We start from the raw sequence: 26,483 nt of genomic DNA on the forward strand, positions 1-26,483 counted from the left end.
TAGACTTTCACATGAAAATAAAAGATTTGAGCTAAAATAATTGCACTTATTAAGACCCTAACCACTGTTTTTATTTTAATTTGCATGTTTGCATGAGTGCATGTATAGCCATACTCTATAACAAGAAAATGCCACAGTTTACTATATTTTTTGTTGTGTTAGAGCACATTAACCATGCTTGTGGCTTTTTATGCACTTTTTTTCATAACAATGAACGACTCCGTTTCATTTTAATGTTAAACTATTTCCATTAGGCATTTTTGCAGCCTTTTGTGTGGTGTGACGTTCACTACTTTGCAAAGAAGAAAAAGAAAAAAAAACACCGGAGTGGTTTGTGGGCAGTGCCCTGGGATCAATGAGCAAGGCAGGCACGCAGGAACACACACACACACACACACACACACACGCACGCATGCACGCACGCACACACGGGCGGTGACGTCATGCTGGAGTTTGGAGTGGAAAGCCAAGTGGATGAAGGAAGTGGAGATCTCCACCCTCCTGCCTCCAGCCTCCCCCTGACACTTCTCCTCAATTTTAGCAAGCGTTATTTGGGCCAAGGCGCAGCACAAAGTCACACCTGGCAGAACTTACCCAGATCATCATTCGGAGTTCGGTACCGGTCCATCCATCACAAAAAGGGTCCTTGTTTTGCCCCCCGTCTTCACCGCACCTCCAACTTGACGCACCGCCTCTCGCCGTCAACAGGTCACCATCGCCGGGCTTGCGTGGAGGTCTGAGTCGGTACGGCCCGGTCCACTGGACTTGGAGGGAGACCATGCACTGCTGATTGTGGACTTTGGAGCGGGGAGAAAGGTTCTGTGTGAAGAAGTTTGGCGCTTATTTGCCATCATCACCGCATGCAAGCAAGCGAAGATCTACAAAGAAAAAAGTGCAAGTTCAAGAATTAATACTTTGAGGTTGTTGTTGTTTTGGGTTTTTTTTTTAATAAAAAAGGGACATTTTCACCCCAAACATTTATCATTTGAGCAAATCTACGATGAGCAAACCTGCCGGCTCAACAAGTGGCTGTTTGGATATTATCAATGTCAAATCAAGTAAGTGTCACTTTTCTTCAGCATTTGGATAAAAACACATTGAAAGGAAACACGAACACTAAATTAAAACTAGCATTAAAACTACTCGCTCATTGCTTAGATAACTCACTTTGAGTTATTGGTTCACCTTGTTCGCCTAATTGGACTGAAATTCAAAGTTGTTTACGGGCAAATAAATGCAAAAAAATGTACTGAAAGGGTATGCGTTTAAAATGTACATTAAACATGTATTAAACATAGTCGTGTTTCATGTTTTTCTATTGTAATTTAACACAGAAAGCGAATCTTGTTAATTGGTGGGATGTAAAAAAAAAATTAAAATGAACGTCAGTGCTGTATTTTTTTTTTAAATAAATAGCTGGCCTGTGTGTTTGCATTCATTCAAATAAGCATTATTAAGCTATCGTATTAGCAAATAAATACTCGTGGTTGTAGATTAAATAATTAACTCTGCTTGTGGGCCTAAAGCTAATTTAACTGACAATATTTCCATTTTTCCCCCATGTACCCCATCCAAATATATGCCATTATTGTCACACGAATTATTTCCCAGCATAAAACAGTCACCTTTCACACAAATATACAGCGAAAGTGGCATTTACAATAAAATAGTAGACATTAAGTGTCACCGTATGAGTGGCCAATGCACAGCTGCTCTTTTTTTTTAAGTCAATTTTAATGCGCATCAATTTTTAATGTGTTTTTGTCCCCTCCACGAGTTGCTGTAATAACTCCACACAATGGCGCCCCATCGGACCACCACTGTGGGACGTTAGATACAAATTGAATAAATGAATAATTTAACTATTGGAATGAATTCAATCAAAAATGAACATACATACTGTGCACAATATAATCATTTCAAATATAGTTTTGATATGTTTTATCTTTGAAGCAGCTGTAGGTTGATTACCATTCATATCAAAATAAGTCCTAAAGGTTGATAAGCCAACAAGTGGAGCCCCTCTGAGATTTTTTGGTTGTTGTTGCTGTGAGTTATTCCCATGCTACCCTTTTGGACGGGTCACTGGTGAATCAATGAGCAGGTGGAAAAACGTCAGTGTAATTACAAACACCCCCGCTCCCCCTCCACAATAAAAGCCTTCCTCCTATTCGTTTTTTTAATAGATTTGAATACAAAAAAAATCGTCTCCAATTTTTTTTTTTAATCTAACACCAGACTCCATTTCCATACACTTGATTTGAGTTGGTGAAACGAGTTTGGTACGCATTATTCTCATGGTGCAGTGTCACTCCCTAATCCTGGGGCCTATAGACCTGCGGGATAAAGCAGCTGTCGAGTCCCATTATGAGGGGGAGTTGGCAGCTTGTCGAGATCCAGGCAGTCAGAGGAGCTTCAATGGGGCAAAATCATTAAGTTAACACTTTCCCCCTAATGTCTCCATTGTGAGGACTCGGACTATTGTCTTACAGGGCCCAGTTATGACGAGGCCTACCTTTATTCTGGAAATGTGTGCACTGAATTCCCATGGTCAGAGGGGCACTGTCCACTGTCTGTGTGTGTGTGTGTGTGGGTGTGTGTGTGTGTGTGTGTGAGAGTGAGAGAGAAGAGAGAGAGAGTAGAAAACAACTTTTATGGGACAGTTAGATAGATTGATAGATGGCTGTTACAGTTCCAATCAAACATAATACAAGAAAAGTCATTTCCAATGGTGTTGATCATTATTAGCCTGTAAATATAATGACTAATGAGGAGCATTTTGATAAGTAACTTGAGCATTGGAAGTGTTACAAATTTAAAAAAAATACCGCACAAAAATGCTACAAGAATGAATGAACATTCCAAAGTGGGGAGAAAAAGTGCAACGTCTAAGGAAATTGGCAACTAAATTTCACCACTATCTTGTCAAGATTTTTTTTTATCCCCATTTTGGGATAGTTCGTTCATCTTTTTTTTTTTATATAATTTTTTGTGTAGGCCTATTTATTTTTCATTATAACACTCCCTGGAATATTTCATTGATGTTTTAATATTATTCCTCCATAGTCCTTCTATTTTTAAATGATAAATCTGATCAACTTTAAATTTGATCAACTCAACTTAGTTTTTTCCAAGTTCGAAATAAAAAGGAATACTGCTAATTAATGATTAAATATTAAGTAATAATAATGATGGTGTTGACCATCACTTTAAATAGACTGACGGTGGAGAATTTTTTCAAGTACATTTAATTTACATTTCGTGTAAAAATGCAAAAAAGCACAAAAAAGTAATGAGAAGATGAATGAACTTTGAGTTTCAATTTTTAAAAATATTTTTTTCCTCTTCTTTTAAATTAAACAAGATGCAGGAAAAACAAATTATAGTGGTGTTTATTATTTGAAATAGATATATGGATAACAAATTAAAACGTAATTAATGCATTTAAATTATTGTTTTAAAAAAATCACAAAAAATCCAAGAAATGATCAAAAGATGAAGCAACAAACCCAAAGTGGGGAGAAGAAAAATCTGGAAAAAATGCTGGTGAACTTTAGTTGTCAATTTTGTTATTTTTTCCTCAAATTTGCATAAAGTTTTTTTTAAATGAATAAACAGAATTAGATTAAAATGCAATGAAAGTAAATTATAATGGTGTTTATTATTATTTTAAATACAACGGCGATGGAGAAATATGTTGATGAGTAACTTAAGTATTTAAATAAGGGTTAAAATAAAACAAAATTCACAAAAAAATAAATAAATAAGGTTGTGTGTGTGTCTGGCTTTTTTTTTCTCGACTTTGCATGAAGTTTTAAAAGAAGAAAGATGTTAAAGTGGGTGTTCATCTTCCCTTAGGTCGCATCCTGGACATCCCATGCAAAGTGTGCGGGGACCGCAGCTCAGGCAAACACTATGGCGTCTACGCCTGTGACGGCTGCTCGGGCTTTTTCAAGAGGAGCATCCGCAGAAACAGAACTTATGTGTGCAAATCTGGCTCTCAGGTAAGCCCTTTCATCCAGCATTTGTCGTCAACGACACCTGCATTTTTGCAGAAAGCAAGAAAAAAAACGGCTGTACGGTTTCTCCCAGCTGTGCCTGAACGCCCCACACCTGCAGCATGAAATGGCTTAATTTAGTGTGCTGTAATTTATCAGGTGTAATCCAATCTAATGTGATGAAAGCGTGGTTTCAAGGAGCAGAGGGCGGGATAGTATTTACCCCCCCCCCCCCCCCCTTCCTCGTGCATGGAAGGAGGGAGGTCGATAAATGCATGATGATTTTTTTTTCATCTAGAAATTGGCCTCCTGGGAAGATAATAGTAAGGAGCGTTGAGTGATGATGCTATTAGGTGATAACTCACATTGTGCCTTGTGTGTGTGTGTGTGTGTGTGTGTGTGTGTGTGTGCAGGGGGGGTGTCCTGTGGATAAAACTCACAGAAACCAATGCAGAGCATGCCGTTTGAAAAAGTGCCTGGAAGTGAATATGAATAAAGATGGTAAATATGTTTAGATTTTTGTCAAAAAACACAATGTTTGGACACGGTGTGTCATAGGGGAATGTAAATATTAAGAATCAAATCTAACATGTGAAATATAGCTTTTTTTTTTTTGCAGATGATTTGACTGACATGATTTGTAAATACAGTTCTGCTCTGCTGTTTACAGCCGTTCAACATGAAAGGGGACCCCGGACGTCCACCATCCGAAAGCAGGTGGCCCTGTACTTCCGAGGTCATAAAGAGGTGAACGGATCGTCCACACATTTCCCGGGTTCCTCGATGCCGGGCCCCCCCTTCTTCACCACGGTCACACAACTGGAGCCTCACAGTTTGGAGATGAGCGCAGTGGCAAGCACACCAGAGAGACAGGCCATTGTGGGCCTGGCACAGCCTACCCCTAAGGTTAGTTCATCGCTGGGTTACTCAGTGTTTTTTGCAGGTTTGTCCATTCTACTGACTTGGAATTACATTAAAAATACCATAAAGTCATCAAGATTCAGGATTCTAATCAACTGCACTTGTTGCATGTGGACTCCATTATCAAATTCATAGCACGTTTTTTTCTTAAGACGCGTCTTTAAAAACCTCCTTACACACGAACAAGCAATGGCAAGAAATAATAAACTCACCTCTCGCAAGAAGAAACCTTGAACCGAACCAAGACGTACCAAGGGGTGGCCATCTGCCTCGACTGGCTGTGTTAAAAGAGAGAAGGATAGTGGGTTACGGGTGGGGATCGGGGAACAATGCGCATAGCAAACACAGAAGGGGTTTACAGCGTGGTACCTCAGTTGCAGGCGTTCATTTGTTCCAAAAGGTCAGATGAAAGCCAAAATGTACAAAAACCAAGGTGATTTATTGCAAATGCAATTAATCCGTTCCAGACACCCCACAATTTGAGAGAGAATAATTAAAAATGTACATGCAGAAAACAATGCAAAAATAATTATACTATAATATTATATATTATATAATAATTATAATAATTATAATTCAATAGTGTCACTTTCTTTATCAAAGTGCTGAAATGCTCAACTTTCTTTGGCCCCATGGTGGGTTATTTAGCACTCGCATTCAATTAAAAAAAAAAACGGAACGGACAGTGAGGCAGCAACGTGTAGGGTGCTTTGTTTGGGCACTCCATTTTGCGGAACGATACAGTACAGGGCAACCACTACAAATACCACCATACTGTAGTTTAAAGTGCAATATTGTACAAAAACCAAGGCAACATTTTTGACAAAAACCAAATCATACAAAAACTGGGGTGAAGGAAAACCGAGGTTGGACTGTAACATAGTTTGGCTTGTTGAAGGGTTTATAAATAGGTTATTAATTAGTTTATTAACACTTTATAAAGACTTGAGCAAGAGTGACGGCCTGTTTGCCAAATGGTGAACCCGCAATCTTCTTTTTGGTACCACAGGGTACCCTTGTAATGTGTTTATTAATTGGTTAATTAGCTTGCTTACACTTTATAAAGACATAGGTCAGAACAGCTAAAAAAAAAAAAAGAAAAAAAAGGAAAATGTCAAAAAGTGAGCGTATCTTTAGTCTCCTAGGTTATTAATTGTATAGAATTTATAAGAAGTTATAAATAGCTCAACAACTACTTTAAAAAGCCTTAATAAACAAACAGCAAGAGTGACCACCTACTAGCCAAACAGTGAGCTCACATTTAGTCCTTTGGTGCCACTTTAATACTTTAGAAATTAAAATAAATGAGAACAGGTTTTAAGTGAGAGTAGTTTGCTGCTTGCTTAATACTTGTAGCAAGTCCCCTTTGCTAGTTATACAGTGGTAGTAAATCATGATCAGACCTACTACTAAGAAAAATACATTTAGCAGCTTTACTGGCACACAGTGGAGAGAGAAAAATACATTTTTAACATAAACAAACACAACGTTTTTCTGTTTTGTTGTTGTTCTGCTTGAATGATAAATTCCAGCATGCAAAAAGGCTGATAATTTGTTTAAAGTTCAATATTTAGCGGGCATTTGCGTTATTATAAGAATAATAAGATTATAATTTTTCCTCCAGGGTTAGAAGTTGAAATTCTTGCCCAGATTTAGTCCGTAAGAGGTACAAATCCGCCAATTAGATTTGTCACTGCAAATCTGCCGCAAGCAACACTAATCATAAAACCAGGTGCCATGGCTTGGAATTTGACCTTTGCTGTGTACAATGAGCACGACTGTTTTCCACGAGGGGCACAAACACCCAGAAATCACCATGATGACATTTGTGTCTCTCCTCCAGTACCCCCACGAGGTCAACGGCACCCCTATGTACCTGTACGAGGTGGCCACAGAGTCGGTGTGCGAATCGGCGGCCCGCCTCCTCTTCATGAGCATCAAGTGGGCAAAAAGCGTGCCCGCCTTCTCCACGCTCCCCTTATCTGACCAGGTACGTGAAAGAGTTTAACCACGCGTGACGGGAATTAAGGGAAACGGGTGCAGGGGGTGTTGAGGGGTGGATTAAGGAGCGTGATTAACCTTGGAGGCCCCGGGGAGTTCAAACATGATCCCTTTAGTGGACATAAGTCGAGGGAATGTGCAATGCACCTTATTGACACAAGTATTAACAAGTGATCAACAATTGACACCTTTGACGCAGTGGTTATTCAAAGTAACCTGGTATTAAAAACCCCCCCAGCTTTTTCTAGTTGCAAATGTGTCGAAACCTCAATATTCATACAATATTCAGTCTTAATGGTTATGTCCGATAATATCGGCGGCACACTGAACCAAGTCCTCAGTATGAGCAACAGGACCAATAGACTGCGCAGCTCGGGCCTTCGCAGCCCCAATGGTCGCTCTCCCAGTGTCATAAAAAGTTGATATTGGTTCATATCAGTATTGTTTTTTCTGCTGATGATGATATCACCGCACAAGTGATGTCGTGTTCCACACAGCAACAAGCCTACTAGCTCAGTATGTCTGCGGTGTGGAATTATTCCTAAATTTGGCCTTTGGATGGTAAACATGCAATTTGCAATGAAAGTGCTGGTTATGTTTAGGGGGACGTGAGGTGTTTTCCTTTAATACTTCTAATATGTTTCATCCATGCTTCCAGTTTACAATTTCACTGATTGTGTTAGTCTAGAGTTTTATACTTTGTGCTTTCTTATATGGATGTTGGGCACTTTATGGCACTTTTCCTGTAACTTACATTGCATATTTGTTATAGTTTGGACAAACATGGCTTATTAGTGAAATGTATCCGTTGGCATCACAGTAAAAGAAGCATAATGTTCATTACATGAGAAATGACTTTTGGCATCGCTTGATAGCAGTATCGGTAATGAAGTACTGGACAATATCGGGCATCTCTAGTCATTATTTGGAACATGCTGAACAAATGTATATATTGACGTACATCACTTGACTACACTTGCACACCACACTTCAACTTGCCAGGAAGGGAGTAGGACGAAACAGATCTTATTCAGTTAGGGTGACCAAACGTCCTGTCTTTTTGAAATACTGTTGAGAGACTGATAATATCTATTTATTTATCTGTACTGTACAGACTGAAATCGAAACTGAAACCAGCGAAATGCAACAAAACGAAGAGCAGTGAAGCATACGAGCTTGTTCAAGAGTCCAACTGCATGCTGAGTACGACAAATTCATACATGTTGGCAGGTCTGCACTAAAGCTGAAAGTCCTCCCTGCCTCTCAAGGGGGAAATCGCCCCACTATTTGAGAAGCACTGGCCTAATAAAACATTTGGAGTAACCGCAGAGAAGCTTATGTAAATGTTGTGAATTGTAATGTTCTATTATGTTATTACGTTTTCTATGTTTATATTATTGAAACATATATATATTATTGTAATTTATGCAACATAATTTTTTACTAATTTATTATTGTATTACTTCATAAAAATGACAAAAATGTAAATACAATTATATTAAATATGTGTATTTGATTTATTTTGTATCCCTAAAGAAGAGGCGTACTTGAAATGTATTGAAATTATAAGGCATCTTCAAGTATCATTTGAGTATCTTACTTGTATAGAATGTCCTGATCTTCAGTCATCAAAATATGGTCACCCTAATTTAATCCTACCCTTCTTGTAGGTAGGAGCACATCGGCACTTGGTGATATCTGTTAAGATTCAGCCATATTTTCCAATAGGATTTAGGTCTGGGCTCTAGCTAAAATCTTAGTTTTCTCCTGGTGAGGCCATTCATGTGTTGGTTTGGACATATTTGCCTTTCTGTTATGCTGAAAGATAAACCTCCACGTCTCGTAGACATCTGAACGTTTTTGGGGCTCCTTTGAGATGAACTTTAGCAGAAATTGTGAGCCAGGGCTTCAGATCCAGCACCAGTGACCTCACAAATTATTCCCACAGACACACTACAAAATCTAAAAAAAAAAAAAAAAAGCTGTTATCGCTGCAAAACTGCATATTTTCTTCCTGTTTGCCTTCATGGTCCAAACACCAAAAACTGTCTTTGCAGTTGATTCTGTTGGAGGACGCTTGGAGGGAATTGTTCGTCCTGGGCATCGCACAGTGGGCCATTCCTGTAGACTCCACCACTCTACTCGCCGTTTCTGGTATGTACGCTGCAGATACATTCTCAAGTCTTCTTCCTGCTTTTGTCCTCCCTCCCCATAGTAACATCCTGTCATCAGCAGGGATGAACAGCGAAAACACGGAATCCCAACGGATGAACAAGATCATGTCCGAGATCCAAGCGCTCCAAGAGGTGGTCACCAGATTCCGTCAGATGCGGCTGGATGCCACGGAGTTTGCCTGTTTGAAATGTATTGTGACGTTCAAAGCTGGTGAGAGTCGTTAATACTTGAGTAAACATCAGTGGGTGGGAACAGTCATTGAAGGCTTTTATTGCGACGGCCCTGCTCCTGTGTTTCAGTTCCTGCGCACGGTAACACAGAATTAAGAAGTTTCCGCAACGCAAGTGCCATTGCTGCTCTACAGGATGAGGCACAACTAACACTCAACAGCTACATTCACACCAGGTAGGACTGCTCCTACTAGGCCTTCTGATGCATGCTACTGTTAGCTTCTATGAACCAGAAAGTAGCCAGATAATTAACAAACACGGACAAACAAACACGACTAAGACGCTCTACATCAACATCACGCCCTAATCCTTGTTTGTAATGTTTAAATTATTAAATATGAATATATTTTCTATAAATCTACTTGTTTACATGCAAATCCAAGTACTGATGAGCGACACCCCAAATTTTCTCACTGACACAATACAACAGCGGCGTTTTTCTTTTTTCAATGAGGGCCACTTGATATTTTGCAAAGCAACACACGTAGATATGATAAGAATTTATACAGTGATGTGAACAAGTGTTTGACCTCTTCCTGATTTCTTTTTTTTTTTGTTGCATGTTTGTCACACTTAAATGTTTCGGATTAAACAAATTTAAATATTAGTCAATGACAAGAGAGCTGAACACAAAATGCAGTTTTTAAATGGAGAAAAATATCCAACCTTACATGGCCCTGTGTGAACAAGTGATTTCCTCCCTTTTATAACATAACTTGACTGAGATTAATTGAGATCTATCAGTGTGAAAAAGCCATTTCTAAAGCTTTGGGACTCCAGCGAACCACAGCGAGAGCCATTATCCACAAATGGTGAAAACATGGAACAGTGGTGAACCTTCCCAGGGGTGGCCGGCCAACCAAAATTACCCCAAGAGCGCAGCAATGACTTATCCAAGAGGTCACAAAAGACCACACAACAACATTCAAAGAACTGCAGGCCTCACAGTGTTCATGACACCACCATAAGAAAGACACTGTGCAAAACCAGCCTGCAAGGCAGAGCTCCAAGACTAAAACCACTGCTGAACAAAAAAAAAACATTCATGCTTGTCTCAATTTTGATGATCTCCATGACCTTTGGGAAAATACCATGTGGTCTGATGAGACAAAAGTTTAACATTTTGGAAGGTGTGTGTCCCATTACATCTGGCATAAACGTAACACTGCCTTTAGAAAAAAAAAACATAATCCGTGGTTTGGGCAATGCCTCCCGGACGCCTCCAGGGCAAGTCCTACCGGTAGAAGGTCTCGGGGAAGACTCAGGACACGTTGGAGAGACTATGTCTCCCAACTGGCCTGGGAACGCCTCGGGATCCGCCGGGAGGAGCTGGACGAAGTTGCCGGGGAGAGAAAAATCTTAGGCTGCTTCCCCTGCGACCCGATCTCGAATAAGCAGTAGAAGATGGATGGATGGAACATCATATCAACAGTAAAATATGGTGGTGGTAGTGTGATGGTCTGGGGCCGTTTTGCTACTCCAAGACCTGGAAGACTTGCTGTGATGAATGGAACTGTGAATTCTGCTACCAAAAAATCCTGAAGGAGAACGAGTTCTTAGGTTTAGGGGGCAATGGAGTTTTTTCTCCCTTAATAATAAAAAGTTTCATTTAAAATTTTTATTTTGTGTTCAGTTGTGTTGTCGTTGAGGAATATTAACATTTGTTTGATGATCTGAAACATTTAAGTGTGACAAACATGCAAAAAAATGAAAAAAAAAGGAAATCAGGAAGGAGGCAAACACTTTGTCACACCACTGTGTGACAAAGTGACTTTTTCCGCAACTTTCCGCAACCAAATTTTCCCGAAAAATTACGTTATTTTGTTTCTCATAATATTACGACTTTAAAAAAATATTGTTTTAAATATTTCAACCTTATGCTACTAAAATATTATTTTTTCTCATATTGCAACATTATTTAAATAAAATTATGACTTTTTCCCTCAACATTTTCTTTTAATAACGGACTTTATTCTTGTAAAGTTACAGATTTTCCAATTTTTGCCGTCATAGTTTTAGAATGTGCCGCCACGGCTTTAGTTTAACCCCAATGATGTGTTGCAGGTACCCCACACAGCCCTGTCGATTCGGAAAGCTGCTCCTGCTTCTCCCGGCCTTGCGCTCGGTCAGCCCATCCACCATTGAGGAGGTGTTCTTCAAGAAGACCATCGGCAACGTTCCCATCACCAGGCTCCTTTCAGACATGTACAAATCCAGCGACATATGAAGCTTCGCCTGCTTTGGAGAAGAAAAAGACTTGAAGCTGAGGGGCTCTGAGACCCACCCAGCAGGCCATAGTGTTAGCACAACATCTGTACTTTTTTTTGCTTGTTTAAGCATTGGGTGACATGAAAGAAGACACTTCAATACATCAAGTAGCCTGGTAACAGTCACTATAGTAAAGGAGTAGTGTAACCACCATCATAATTTACTTGTACGAGGAAATGAGCACTGGGGTGGGCAGAGGTCAGCTATACAATATACATACAAACAGATGACTGAAGACTCTGGGGAGAAGTGATTTGTCAAAGATGTGTATTATATAAAAACAATTGCAAGTGTCTGTGAGACCAATGAGCTTGACGACCAATTTAATATTTTATTGCTGTGTTCAATCCCAGTGGAGGAAACCAAAAAATGGCGAAGTCAGTCACTGCCCCTCCCCTTCTGGTGCTGAAATTAAACGCATGGAACAACTGAAGAGTCCAAGACATGTATATGCGGAAATGGGGTTGCTGTTAGGGGGATGTTAATGGACATGCAGCTAAAGATGGTGTGTGTATTTAAGCATTTGTGTCCAGGCGCAATGCTAAATTGTTTAGGTCAACTTAAGAGTTAAGACACTAACATGGATGAAAAAAATAATAATTCAGCACTTGGAGCTGTTTTGTGGAATAATATGGTGGTTTTCTTCACTTGTAAATACTTGGAATTATAACTATTTAGAGGTGAAACCATATGAATAAAGACATTGAATTTAATGGTTCCTTTTTCTAGAAAAAAAAAATTGGGGTAGAAAACTCGTGTGGATCATCTCAGTTTCCCTAAAAAACCCAGACAAGAATACATAAAATTTCCTTGAAAATATATTACTTTTATAAAGCATTCTGTATGGAATCACAACTTTATTGTTACAGAATAATCATTTTAGATTACGTGGTCTAGGTAGGTAGGTGAAGTGGATCAGATTAAATAAATTAGTATGCAAATATATACTTGACATTTCACCTATTTTATTGGAAAATCTTCAAAATAAACAATAATGGCACAGCAGTATATAAATCTCAAAATGCGTATATAGCCAGTAGAAATACTGCAGTTCCCTCTGTGTAAATTGACTTTCTAGAAAAGCGATGCGATAACTTGGGCAAGTGCTGGTTGATGGGACACACACATGCTTACTTTTTTCCAGGAGGGGGATAAACAACAATGACTTTCAAGGCCCACTAAGAGTGCGACATGCCAATATTTACTATACAATGGCTGTGGCTCTTACAAGAACTTTGCATACATGGAAAGTTACTACATAAATGAAAATATTCAAGACATGGCTAATGATAAATACAATTATACACCCATATTAGTGGCATTTTCCAGACATCGAGAGATATTACTTTACACCACAATGATGCTGTGAATATTCTCTGCTATTAAAACGGGGGAACAAAAAGAGGTAAGTGGGTGATACATTTGGGGAAAGGGTGGGGTGGCTATCTTTGAATTGTTTAATTGTCTGAGGAGCAGTGAAGAGAGAGCAAACTTTGGGATTGGTGGGCTGAGAATCAGACTGGGCCGGGAGGCCTGCGCCATCTTTTCAAGCTTGTCTGACTTTGGACGGGGTGTAGTTCTTGTCCACAGATGCGTCCTGTAGAAACATGTGCAGGCACCGTTCATTCTGGGCCAGAGGGTGACCGGCCACTCTGAAACACATGACCACAACAGCCAATGGGTCAATGGCACTCACAAGGAGACATAGATGCACTTTTTTTTTTATCCCTTTCCCTTGTCCTGTCCAACCAATGGGGCGAATAGTATTGCTGATCTAGATGCCCTTACATGCTGACCAGATTTGCTCTGTTTATTTTAAACATGAACACAATGGAGTGGAGCCACAAGCAAACAAGGAGTAAAGAGTAAGAGATCTGACAGGTATGTCCAAGTCGAGGTAGTACAATTGGGAGCTGGAGTCTATCCCAGCTGACTTTGGGTGAAAAGTAAGGGACCACAAAATCAACTTAATTGATACAAAAACATATTTTACTTACTTTTTCAAGAGAACAGACTGTATATCACTCGTGAAACTTAGAGGATGAGACGCCTTCTTAGATATTGGATGTGAGAGTACATAGTCTGGTGGAGCTCTGCTAATGACGAGACATATTGAAAGGCATTGATCGGCATATGCCTATCACATAGTTTTACTGATTGATGGCTGATCGATCGGACCATCCCTAGTTCTTATTGAGCCTATAGCAAAAAAGCCTTCGTCAGGCTACCCTTATTGTAAAGTGGTACCCACAAATATATTTTTATCAAAATTACCGTAGGTAATACACCACACTGATTCTGATTTTATTTGAAGATCAAGCTAATCGTAGTTGTAGGGTGTGTAATCTGCCTGGAACCCTCTGGAAGGGGTTGAATATGCAGTCAATGAGCAAAGGCAATATCACTTTAAATATGACTTACTAAAGGGAAATGTCATTATGTCACTTCCATTAACATTTTTGGTAAATCTTCTTTCACAAAGCCACTCTGACATCTGGTTTGACTGAGTGTCCCTTGGGACTGACGCACAAGACGCAGTGCACCTGAGACCCACAGTGGGTTTAATGTGACGCATCTTAATCTCTAATAGGAAATATTTCAGATGATTTACACAGCTCAAAAATTGCTCAGAGCTGGAAAGACGAAGCTAGTTGAGGCCAAGGTGCCACAGAAGTATCTTTTTATAAGCAGGAGGGGAAATCATGTTTGACAAGTGTTTTGTCTTCCTTCTCCTCCCCGTCACTTGTTTGGAGGGACAATCGGCCCTCACAATGCTCTCAATCACATGTTTGAGGAAGCAGCCAGAACAATGATATGATTAACAGCAGGGTTTTATTCACAGGACTCAGGCATCAACATCTTAATTACCCACACATTGTCATCAACTTAAAAAAATAAAAATAAAAAAAAAGAGAAAGAAAGAAAATATGAATTTCAAATTTTCTCAACTGTTTTTTCATACTTAACGCTCAAACCGGGTGCACTGAAACAAAGATAATGATCATGTCTGCAATCAAAACAAATAATTACGACTGCAATGTAACTGCTGTTGTTAAGCAGCTGAGAACAAAGATGCGCTGGAGCAAAAGAGAATAAACGCACACAAAAAAGAAACATGGCGTCATGTGGAGACCAGATGCTGTAATTTGAGTTGCAATTATCATAAATTAAAAACACGTTTAATCAGAAACAAAACAAATACGGGAAAATGATGTTGAGTCCTCGCTGTTTCTTGGGCTTTGTGAGGCAATTACAAACAACAATTAAAGAGGACGCTGCACGTCTTTGTAAGTAGGAGTGAAAACGTTGAATCGACTTGTTGCAAGTCTTTGTGTTCTGCCGAACTTTAAAATACCACTCCAAGATGGAACCTGCAGAGGAATCTTACAAATTGAACATCTTAAAAGGAAAACTCCGCTTTTTTGGGAAATTTTGCCCACCATCCACAATCCATATGTGAGACATGACACACGTTTCCCTTTTCTATGCTTTCTAAAAGATATATGAACACGCAGCTAAGAATGCACGTAATGGGACGCCCCATTCCGTCTATAAAGCCTTCTGAAAAAACCTCCAAAAACCGCCAGTAAAGCCCCATTTACATAATGTGACCTGCATATTAACCAAGCTACAGCAGCATTGTTATTCAGGCTTTCTGCTAGGATTTTTGAAGCTGTGGTGGTGGGCTGCAAGAGAGGGTGAACTGCCACCACTGTGTTTTGCTGCTGCTGCCTCTGCAATTTTTTTTATTATGACAAATAATTTTTAATGACTTATTTAAGTAGCGCAATATGGCTTAGTCAACAATAATATTATTATTAATAATAATAATAGCAGTAGTAGACATTGTGTTTGACTGTAGCGTTAGAAGCCGCAGTCTGAAGGCTCTTTTGCAACAAGTAAAAGCAGATTTTTTTTCTTTAAAAAAAAAAAAAAAAAGTAAAAAAAATTCTGATATAGAATGGGGGACAAAGTTTAGCTGACCTGGCCATTTTACACCTTAAGAGGTAGTACTACAGCCGTAACAGAGGACATGCCTATTTCATAATACCGGCATCCCGGTTTAACAACTTGACACTCACTTCTCCTAACCTTCATTGTGTTTAAAGTAATTGTCTCTGTTGCACAAGTACTTTAGATGGCACACAGGATGTATTGTCGTCGCTGAAAGGGGAGTTGCTGCAATATCCCACTTTTCCTTTTTGTGGCGTTTGTGCAAAAGGCACAGGTGGATTGACTGTAACAGCTCTAATGCGTCAAATTTGCAGGACTTCTGTGTAAAAGAGGCTCAAAACGGTGGGGTGTGACTTACTTGTTGAGAAACTGCTCCAGACCTTGTCGCCTCTCCTCAATGAACGAATCATCAAATATCCCATCATCCCCTCGGAACGGCAGCTGTCGGATCAGAGCTTTACCAGGGAGAGGTGGCACAACAACCTGAGGTAGAAGAATAGCCAGCTAAAATACACAGCAGCACAACGCACATTAACACTATTACAAACATTAATAAGAGAAATCTGTATCACAAAGTTACATTTACAAAGGATGAGATGTGTATAAACACACACATAGACATGCATCAGAGAAGAGTTCATTGCAAGGTGCTCCTAACATTTGGAAGGCTAGAAACATTGTCAGAGCTATGAAAACATACAACATATGCACTAGTTGTTAAAAAAAAAAAAACACTTATTTCCTCACCTTGCTCTCCCTCTCCAGTTCTGCCCTGAGCCACTCAAAGTCACTGTAGCGCCTCTGTACACTCGACTCCTTCAGCTTGAAGATAGGAAGGTTAGTCTGGGGATAGCGCAAAAAAAAAAAGGGGGGGGGTGGGGGTGGGGGGGACATTAAAAAGGGCTTCAATAAACATTGAATACAGTGATTGAAGGACAAAACTTGTTGTGGAAAATAGACCCTTCAATTCTAAAATGTTCTACCTGCTAGTACTGTAGAATACTTCAACAACTAAACAGAGATATGCATTTAACCAAACCTAGTTGGACAATGAAAATTCGTATTTAAATACAAAAAATAAAGAGCAATAATTTGTTTCAATTTTATTAGAAAATCGAACAGGGGAATCTGAACGCCTGAACTGAATGTTTCAAACACCAGTGTAAAACGGAAGGAGTAGTGCAAAACAGCAGAGGTCTACATGGATGTACAGTAGTTTGAGCTTTTTAACCAAAATTAGACCCCACGTAGTCACATCTACAGTAGCTCTTGTCATAAGTCAAACTAGAGGCCATGCAGGCTCAAAATAATGGACAGATTTAAACATGGACATACTTTAATTAACATAAGAGAAATCCTGTATATTTACATATAGATATCCAGTGTCAATCTGAAAACTACAATGTAAATAACGAATCTCCCGATATTAATGGTCCCGCCATCTACTTAATTTAAGCCTGACAATCTTCCTGCAAGGGTGGTATTCTTTTGGAAAACATTGGTAGGAGCTAATATCAGCGTGTAAAGTTAAAAAACACGCTTGTTTGTGGGTTCCAATAAAGGTCTTCAACAAAGAACAGCCAAGACAAGCTTTCGCTTTTATAAAAACATCAGCCAGTTGACATTGTCCCAAGTGAATAACAAAGGAGAACCATTGCTTTTTTCGGAGACAAAAATCATTTGTGTTGCTTACCAAGGTTTGCGGCACTCAGACTGCTTTGCCTTTTTTTTTTTTTTATACATTCACCCCAAACGCAAGAGCGGAGGAGACGTGCGCACATAATCTTCAGTTGCTGTTGACGAGCACTCGAGAGTGGAGTTCACATTAGAAAAAGGGGAGATGTTTCGACATTGACAGAGAACACTGGCGCAAACAGCAAATTACAGCACAATGCCAAACCTCTTCACTAGGCCTGACAGCACATGGCCATCCCATGACAATGCACCAACAGGGAGGGGGTGAATGAGTACTTTCAATGGCAAGCCACATTCACAGAAGGTCAGAATTTATGGAAGAAAGCACCACAATGGCAAAGCAATTGAACAAGTAGATGAAGCATAAATTCAGATATGAACAGCAGACCGATCAATAGGCAGATGTGTACAACTGTGTGCAGTAAAGGGGATGGAGAAGGCTGAGTAAATGGATGCACAAGAAAGGAAAGTTGGGGGGTGGGGGCGTATGTGGCCATAAAGGAAGAGCCAGAAAACTGGAGGTCTTTTTGCTCTCATGGTCTCTTCCTTTTAGTTTTTTTCCTCTTTTTCCACCTCACTCTTTGATAATGCGTCTGATATCCTGCCTTTGAGACTGTGGTGTTTCAACAGGAAAAACCTGAGCATTGGTTTTCGTCTCTCTTGTAAATAAAGACCCTTTAGTCACATTTCCACCAAGCGGTATAGTTCAATTCCGTTTGGAAGGGGTAAATCACCATCAAGCTTGCATTTGTGCAAAATTAGTTTTCTGTTCATTAAATTCAGTGGTTAAAACAGAACAAAGTGCACAATTGTCTATCAACCAATCAAAAAGACAGCAGCGTGTAAAGCTCCACCCTCTACAAACGTACCACAGCACCCCAATGAACAAGTACTGCTAAAAGCTGTTGGATGGTTAGTTTAATGTTGCCACAGACCTAAAAGCCTACAAACCACACAGTGGATGCGCAATCAGGGCTCACTAAACAAAGCCATACTGCGTCAAACCAAACTGAACCACGGACTACTTGGTGAATTTTGCCTCTTCAATTAACCTGACAAACACAATTTTTCTCAAGCTGTGATTTGAAAGCAGGACCTTCTTGCTGTAAGGCACCAGTGCTTCTTCATCTAAATGCCTTGCAAAGAAAAAGCCAGGCCGTTCAATGAGAACTGAACTAAACTAAACTAAAACCAAGCAAATATGCCTTTATTTAGGATTCAGATACCTACCTTTGCATCTCCTGTCAGGTTCTTCCCAGGTGATGTTCTCAGTGAGCCCCCGCCCCCACAACTCTCTCAGGTCACAGGAGAAGTGGATTATCTTAGCTTTATTGCCCCACTACTCTGGCATTAACTCCACTCGCTTGTCCCTGCTGCGTAATGTTACCTCACAGCGAGGAGCGCCGCAAAGTTAATCCCCACCACAACAGATCACAGTTACAGGTAATCTGCCACCGCCGTGACACTAATCCCATCATGTGCACACTGGAAAACTCTTAACCGCGCACAAGCTTGTGCGCACACACTGATGTATTACGAAGAATGTTTGTGTGCAAGGTGTTGCGCAGCCGTTCGACCAGTCACATACTTAACAATGTGAATATAATAGGCAAGGAGCTTTCAAGACGGTTTGTACAAACACAAAAAGTTGAACTCGGTCCATTGATCTCAGGACAATAAAGCAAGCAAGGAGAGTTTAAGAAAAGAAAGTCACCTGGCCTTTAAATCCTCTCACCCTCTCCAACCCTGTGATTAAGAGATTGCTCCTGCAGGACAGGGGGAGGAACGAAAGCGCCAAAAGTGAAAAGTGAGAGGTCTCACTCATTCAGAAAGAGGCAGTGCGTGAGAGCTCTCAGAGTCAAAGATCAGGTTTCCCCTGCCTCTGTTCTCTTTGCGGCTGCTTTTGGACCTCGACTTACTTGGTTGGCCCTTGTGCCGACTTGGACATGGAAGAAGCTTTCACCCTGTAAGGTGTCAGCATTTCGCAAAGTGTCTCAAAGGCACTTTTTTTGCCTCTCTCATTTTCTAAAAAGGGACTGAATAAAAGATCCTGGGAAAGATGGAAGGCGGAACAAACTAAAGATGGCAGAGAATGACATTTCAGATCTTGGGAGAAAGCCAAATAAACATGTGAAGGATTATTGGTGATATTAAAAGCATAAATGAAAGCGGATACTACTAAAAAGCTACACGTACCCCCTTGAAAATGGGCCTTCTAGCTTCACGTCCATTATGATTGTACAAGGCGCAATCTATGCTCCATAGGGAAGAGAGTGAGTCATAATGTGTGGGACACAATACCTTAGCTTCATTGAAAATGGGTTGAAAAGAGGCAGAAGCCTTAAAAAAAGAGCTGTGGTGGAGAAAAGAGGGAGAGAGGGGCCAAAGATCACTCATCTGCTGAGAGAACAGTTCAAGACCACCATGCATTAGCTTTTAGCAGGATAGATCAAGTCAAGTTGGAGAGTGCGGATCCTAAACCTACCCGCTTTTGTGCACCCACTTTACCCTACCCCCCTTTCAAATAATGGCATTAAAAACGGCAACATAATACCATCTCATTGCATCATATTCCAAAATGGGGAAAGAAGAGGCCGGGAACAAAAGCTTTGGGTGACGGGTCTCATCGTGTACTCTCTCGCTCTCCCTCGTTCGCTTGCTGGCCTCGGCGGTCTGGCAGTCTATCCACTCTATGGCTCGCCACGCTGGCAAAAAGCTGCTTTGTTACTATAGTATCAACTCCCACTTTTGATACTGTCATCTCAAGTAGGATATGGTAGCCTTGACACAATATGTTCCCAATTTCCATTAAAATAGTTGTCCAAGAGGATGCTGTAGACTTTGGATTACACTTGACTGTGCCTGACAAGCACCCCCTCCTCACACACACCACCCCATCTCTCCCCATTTTTATTAATGACCAAAGTCCCCCACCTAAAAGCTCAAATTGAAACAAGAAAGAAAGAGAAGGAGAAGCTATGGGAGTAAAAAAAAAAAAAAAAAAAAGGGAGGGGTAGAGGACAGAAGTATAAGAAGCCTTTTATGTGTTCCTAGCTGTAAACAAAGTAAGATCCCAAAGTTCACTCCTCTGAACGTGACCCCTAGGGAATCCCGGGAAGAGCGAGGGGCGAGGACAGGCAATCTAATAATGTCATCATCATCATGGGATTAACATGAATTAGTGAACGCTATAAACATGCTTTGGTTTTAGCACAAAGCAATGGAAAACATGAGATACTGATTTTTTGGTCACATTATTGTTAGAACTTTAGCATCCAGCATGTGGAAAAAGAAAAGATCTCACTTAGTCTCATCAATATTTCAGATTTAAATTCTGAAGAGAGTAGATTGAGAATAAAAATGGATTTATTCAAGGAGACACTCAGCATTACAAATTGTAATGCTCAATATATGGCATAAGAGTAAGAGCAAAAACAGCCATCACCTAAACCTGTCTAGTCTATTGGGCATTTCAGATTCCAGTTTAAAACAAATGGGTTTGAATAAGAACAAAAGTCGACTTCTTCAATGAGAACCTCCACATTACAAGTCTGCTCAGGAAAAAATGACATATCAGTCTCCTTTCAGCATGAGTTAGCTTTCATCTCCCTAAGTGAATGGGGCTCGGATTGATCCCATTGATTTAAATACGAATGTAAGCCTGCCTGTCAACAAGTGACTACAGGCTGACTGAGAGCGCAAGTGCAAACAGTTGGTCTTCCTTTAAGAGAGGACAAAAATCCACATGCAACTTTATTCACCACCATTTCTCAACTTCCAGAAAACAAAAGTTAACACTAATTGTGGACGTCAATATTTTGTGGTGAAATGAATCCTTGCTCTGATGTTTATGCAGTCATCACCACACTACAAATCAGCTCAGTGACTGCACATGGGATAAGTGGAAACAGGATCAAGGCTGCAGAAGAGGTAGCTTTATACCCTTCCGTGGGTTTTGAGGGGGTACGGCTGGGCAGTAAACGCTCCAGCTCCCCCCCATCCATGGCCTATTTCATTCTTTCCCCCTCTCAATGAGGGGATTAAGCGGACTCTCTCTCAGAGCGACCACAAGGGCTCTCTCGATTTTGGGTGGAACGTGGGACAGCAGTGGGAACATGCGGCAAGGAAGGCTTAAGCAGAAAATGATCTCTGGGTTCCACATATTGAGAGCAACAGTGTGTGCAAAAAGCAATCAAAACCTGTAGCATTGCTTACTCTTATCATGCTTCAGATAGAGAAGGTAGAATACTTCAAAAGGATGCAGAAAAGGAGGAGCAGCAAAGTTGACACATTTGGTGAGCGAAGGATGTGCCACTTCATCTGTGGTCTTATGCAAAGCAGGGTCACACTGGGCTACGAGGTGCATAATAATGCTGATTACACGCATATGCAAATTATAACACGCTGATCAAGTACAGTACACTTATATTCAACTCTGGACGCCTGAAGACAGCTTCGCTTCCCTCGCATCGTTACTTTAAGGTACAAAGAGCCTATTAATCCATCAGGGTGGTTAACCAATCTAAATACCGTAGGCCACTAACTACAGGGGTGTCAGTCAACTGAAAGGACAATTCAGTTGTGAATTGTGGATAGCCTCTCAGAGAGATAACAGACGAGGCAATCAGATAAGACCAGTAAGTGGTTGACATTATTAGGCTGGGTTTGCACTTGGTTCATTTGATTTGAATACATATCCTGGGTCAGTTTTATTGGGTCACCCAATAAAGTTTTCTTGGCAAAGGGTGTTTTAATTCAAACAAGACATTAAAGGAGAGTTTGGCCTCATGATTTCTGTTAGCACTGTTTCACTCACTAGTCCATACACTAAACCTTATTCCTTCTTCAAAATGATCAAACTTACAGGTCTGATCTGGCACTTCATAACCAACCATTTGAGCGGCTCCCCTCTCAAAGTAGAGCAAACAAGTGAGGGAGATGATACAATTTTCTCACCTTTGGTGCTCATTAACAGGCTCTAGGGCAGGGGTGCCCATTACGTTGGTTGATCACAAAGGTAGTGTGGGTCGATTGCATGAGTCACCCATGTCACCACTTTGTAGAGATCAGATGACATCAATCAGCTGACATTAAGCTCCCCTCCTGATTCGCTGTTGCACCTCCGCGGCAAAGTATGTGATTACCACACGCCATCTCAAGCAACACAGAGAAATGCAACTTTCATCTTTATTATTCAGATTATGGATAAACTAACTCAGCGGTAAGATGCCTATATCAATAACAAAAGTTCACTTGTAGCGGCTAGTGACTGTATATAGAAAAAAAGTCAACTGCTTGATGGATCTGTTCCACATTCTGAACTCCACTATAGAAATATGTCTTTTCTACACTGTTTGTGAAACAATTATGTCATGCTTCATTGGAAAATGTGCCCATTGTTGAAGTCTTTTTAATATGTTGCTTTTGCATACACATTTTCATTTCTTGTACATCTGTAATGTTTGCTAGCAAAGTTAAACTGCATGTAATACATGAACTGTGACTTTAATGAACGCTACATAAATATTGTGACTAACATACTACTCAGGTTATGTATAGAACTATTGAGGAATTATGTGTAATTATCTTAATTGCCATACTGAATTGAATTGTAAATTACTGAGTGATATTAACTATTTTGCTGCGATTGGCTGGCGACCAGTCTAGGGTGTACCCCGCCCAAAGTCAGCTGGGATAGGCTCCAGCATACCCCCGGATAAGGATAACCGGCAAAGAAAATGGACACATATTACTGTTATAACATCATAAAAAAACGTCAATGTTGCATAATATCCGCACCTTAAAAAAAAATTCCGGTTGACGAAGACCACAAATTGTATACAATTATGCAATATGATTGTTATTGTAACACAGTGGAACCTTGGTTCACATCGTCCGTTCCAGAAGGTCTGACTCTAACCAAAACGTACTCTAACTGAATCAATTTCATATGTATAAGTATAAGAAATAATGTAAATCCAATTAATCTGTTTCAGAGAGGCAAAAATGTTAACACAAAACACATTTTTATAGTTTTACAATTAGTTTTACATGCAGAAAACAATTTGAAATGCATATAAATACATATACATGATGAATGAATGGGATAAACGAACATTTAAGGTTACAATAACCTTCAATGAAGAATTGTTGTTGGCAAGGACACGATGTAGCAGCAACACCAACACAATCACCACCTTCGTGTTTTGCAACAATCACATCTTCAGTGAAGGTAAAAGTAACCTTAAATGTTAATTCATCTCTTATGCATTTAGAATCGTTTTATGCATGTAAAACTAGAATTGTAAAACTATAAAAACGTCTTTGGTGTCAGTGATATTAGCAGCGGCCATCTCTTATGTCCCTGAAGTGATCCCGTAGCCTTCGCAATGTGGTGTAAACAAAAAATTGGAGTGTAAAGGTGACTTAAGGGTGTTATCTCATGTCTACAGGGCCCTACTAATGTTAAAAATCATAATAAAGTCGTCATAAACTGGTCTTCTATGCTCCAACTACAAAAATAATGAGTTTATTAATACTGAATCCTACTTTGAGAAATTCACTTATCGCGGTCGGGTCTGGAACCAATTAACCGCGATAAACGAAGGATGACTGTATTAGCAAGCTTCTAACATGAACGTTTTGGGAAAAAAAGAACTGTATTAACAACACAGTTGCACTCACAGTGTATTAATAACACACCGAGACGCACGTCTTTTTGTGCGCATACCGAAGCAAAATTTTGGCGTAAATTTTCAATGTTAAACGAAAAACATGCTGACTGGGTCAGAGGTTACTATTTAGTGTATACAGAGGTTCCACTGTATATAGACTAAAATATACACACACACAGTATATTTACACACACACACACACACACACACATATATATATATATGTATATACATACACACACATATATATATATACATATATATACACACATACACATATACATATATATATATATATATACACATACATATATATATATATACATACATATATATATATATACATATACACACACACACATATATATATACACACATATATACACACATATATACATATATACACACATATACATATACACACACACACACACACATATATATATATATATATATATATACACACACACACATATATACACATACACACACACACACACACAGTATATAGGTTATTTAGACACATGGAGAGTCAAACAGCTCTCCATTAGATGGATCAGGTATACCGAATAAGGTGGCCAGAAGGTGACGTCCAAGATGAAACCAAATCAATCATTCAGTGGAAACTCATGGGTTATACTACTTGCCATATCAATGGACTACCTTGTGACTGACCATTCGTTTCTATCATTTGGTGTACATCTGTAATAGTTTGCTCTTTAAAAGTAAGTAGAAGTAATGAGTAATGACTGAAGTAACTGTAATTGGAGTTACACAATACTGTCATCATGTTTACAGGCATGTACAGTAATGTATAAGTCTTGCACGCAGCAATTTGCAAGCCGTTACAATTCTAGCATGAGACAGAACACATGCCTTTTAGTCATTCATCAACTAGTTCAGCAAGAATCGGGGGAAGGTTGCCTGAAAACAACAGCCTTTCTCCTCCCTGCACTGTCTTTACTAGGAGGAGGAAGGAAATGTCTCACAGGGAGGTGAGCAAGAGGATCAGGATGCATCCTTTTTGCCAAAGTTGACTTGCTAAATGTGTTCCCCATTGACCTGATATTACAACACAAAACAAGATGGTTGTGAGAAAATAGTTAGGCAATAAAAGATCCATTCAAAATCCAAAGTAAAGTTTAGGAAACATAAAGGGTTATTTGTATGTACAATACATTCATCTGTTGTTCATGAATGACTTTGAGAATATTGTTTTTCCAGTTTAACATGGGGTGTGGCTAAGTGACAAAAACAGCTGAGAGCCTGTCAACTTTCTTCTTTCGACGCAAGAAATGGAATGATTATGAGTCAAGCTTTACTGTTCCTATAGTGGCTGACAATGACACTGCAGGTGTGTAACTTCCTGTAACGGGATGATCACCTGAGGCTAATATAAACAAAATTGTCCCTCCATGCAATGGGAAAGGGTGGTTGTTGGCTGACAGCAACACTTGTATTACAGTAGCTTTAGAGACGAGTGATATAAAGCAACAGAACTTCGTATTACATTGTTAATATCACACACTTGATCTAATGCTGCATAGCTAAACGATATCAGCTAGTTCTGACGACTGTTACTAGCCTGCTGGCGAGCAGCTATTGGCGCGAATTACAATTTAGTCTGGATTCATTGCCATTAAATATTTGTCATATTCACACGGAAAGATTAAGCATATAATTTCCATTGCAATCAAATCATGCCACACGATAATCACCTTTATTTCACCTGTTAGAGGCGAAGGCTAAGCTCAAAGGCTAACGGCATTAGCAAATTGGCACTGAAAGCTTACCTTCAGCCTGACTTCATACGTCGTATACCTGCCCCTTCCAACCCCAATAGTCTGGGGGTTGCGCACGTCAATCTCAAGAAAGTTACTCGGCGGTCCATATGCGTCATTTAGGTTCTGAGGCTTGGTAAAGAGCCTTCTCGTATCAGCTATGGTGTCAGCCATTTCTGCCCTGCTCTCCCCTAAGCTAGCTGTACTGTCAATTCCCGTGAAAAGAAATATGTGTATTCCGGTTCTAACTTTCAAAATCAGACAAGGCTCAACGAATGCGATATGTGTAAAACTAAAAATTACGTTATTCAAATAAACAAAATCAAGTCATTTATTTTATTTAAGAACACAAAATCACAAAAAATATGTGAATAACAGTTTCATAGTTTCACGCCTATTTTGGTGGTAATGTGTCTATCGTGGTTTGAAAAGTGCGTAAGTACTACTTCCGGTCATCTGACGTTCAGCTGACTGCTATTCAACGAACTGCATCCTGGTTTGTTTACTACCCGTCACATTGGAACAGTGATTATACAGAAAATATAAAAACAATTTATATAAATGTAGGCATAATCCAGTATGGATACTCAAAAATTAAGGAATAATTGGTGTATATTTTTTAAATCGATATTGGTATTTAATCCTGAGTTTTTTTTCATCAAAACTATTGGAAAATACTTATATTTGGTAAAACAATATCATATGTCAAAATTCAGCCATTATTTGTCCTTTTGCGATTTCCGCACTTTTTTTTAATTTGTCAGTTTGTCAATAAAGTTTTGCCAT

At 39.6% G+C, this 26,483-nt stretch overlaps 2 protein-coding genes across 3 annotated transcripts; one reads left to right on the forward strand and one right to left on the reverse strand.

The window, feature by feature from the left end:
• The first annotated feature begins 503 nt into the window (after window positions 1–503).
• Window positions 504–12,287, forward strand: nr2e1 (nuclear receptor subfamily 2, group E, member 1). 2 transcript variants are annotated; one of them, XM_054762282.1, is made up of 9 exons: window positions 504–1,058; window positions 3,859–4,004; window positions 4,412–4,499; window positions 4,669–4,904; window positions 6,763–6,909; window positions 8,978–9,074; window positions 9,153–9,305; window positions 9,395–9,500; window positions 11,390–12,287. In XM_054762282.1, exons 1-9 carry the CDS (start codon window positions 1,001–1,003, stop codon window positions 11,550–11,552), a joined length of 1,194 nt encoding a protein of 397 aa, XP_054618257.1. In that variant the 5' UTR covers window positions 504–1,000; the 3' UTR covers window positions 11,553–12,287. The 2 variants fall into 2 exon arrangements, with proteins under 2 accessions (XP_054618257.1, XP_054618258.1); XM_054762283.1 differs by having other exon boundaries at window positions 9,156–9,305.
• A 249-nt stretch (window positions 12,288–12,536) lies between these two features.
• Window positions 12,537–25,909, reverse strand: snx3 (sorting nexin 3). The gene is made up of 4 exons (XM_054762284.1): window positions 25,710–25,909; window positions 16,295–16,390; window positions 15,906–16,030; window positions 12,537–13,245 (listed from the first exon to the last, which is right to left on the reverse strand). The coding sequence occupies exons 1-4, from the start codon at window positions 25,869–25,871 to the stop codon at window positions 13,140–13,142; spliced, it is 489 nt and encodes a 162-aa protein (XP_054618259.1). The 5' UTR covers window positions 25,872–25,909; the 3' UTR covers window positions 12,537–13,139.
• Between the last annotated feature and the right edge of the window lie 574 nt (window positions 25,910–26,483).

This window comes from Dunckerocampus dactyliophorus, chromosome 19 (genome assembly GCF_027744805.1).
Source record: "Dunckerocampus dactyliophorus isolate RoL2022-P2 chromosome 19, RoL_Ddac_1.1, whole genome shotgun sequence".
In the NCBI taxonomy this organism is placed as follows: Eukaryota; Metazoa; Chordata; class Actinopteri; order Syngnathiformes; family Syngnathidae; genus Dunckerocampus; species Dunckerocampus dactyliophorus.

Excerpts from the sequence above, each read along its gene's own strand:
- nr2e1 (XM_054762282.1), top strand. The coding sequence starts at position 1,001 with ATGAGCAAACCTGCCGGCTCAACAAGTGGCTGTTTGGATATTATCAAT. Across the intron at positions 9,075-9,152 it reads CACTCTACTCGCCGTTTCTG|CAGGGATGAACAGCGAAAAC; the intron begins GTATGTACGCTG and ends TCCTGTCATCAG. Across the intron at positions 9,306-9,394 it reads TATTGTGACGTTCAAAGCTG|TTCCTGCGCACGGTAACACA; the intron begins GTGAGAGTCGTT and ends CCTGTGTTTCAG.
- snx3 (XM_054762284.1), bottom strand. The coding sequence starts at position 25,871 with ATGGCTGACACCATAGCTGATACGAGAAGGCTCTTTACCAAGCCTCAG. Across the intron at positions 16,391-25,709 it reads CGTATGAAGTCAGGCTGAAG|ACTAACCTTCCTATCTTCAA; the intron begins GTAAGCTTTCAG and ends CGCTATCCCCAG. Across the intron at positions 16,031-16,294 it reads AACTGGAGAGGGAGAGCAAG|GTTGTTGTGCCACCTCTCCC; the intron begins GTGAGGAAATAA and ends CTTCTACCTCAG.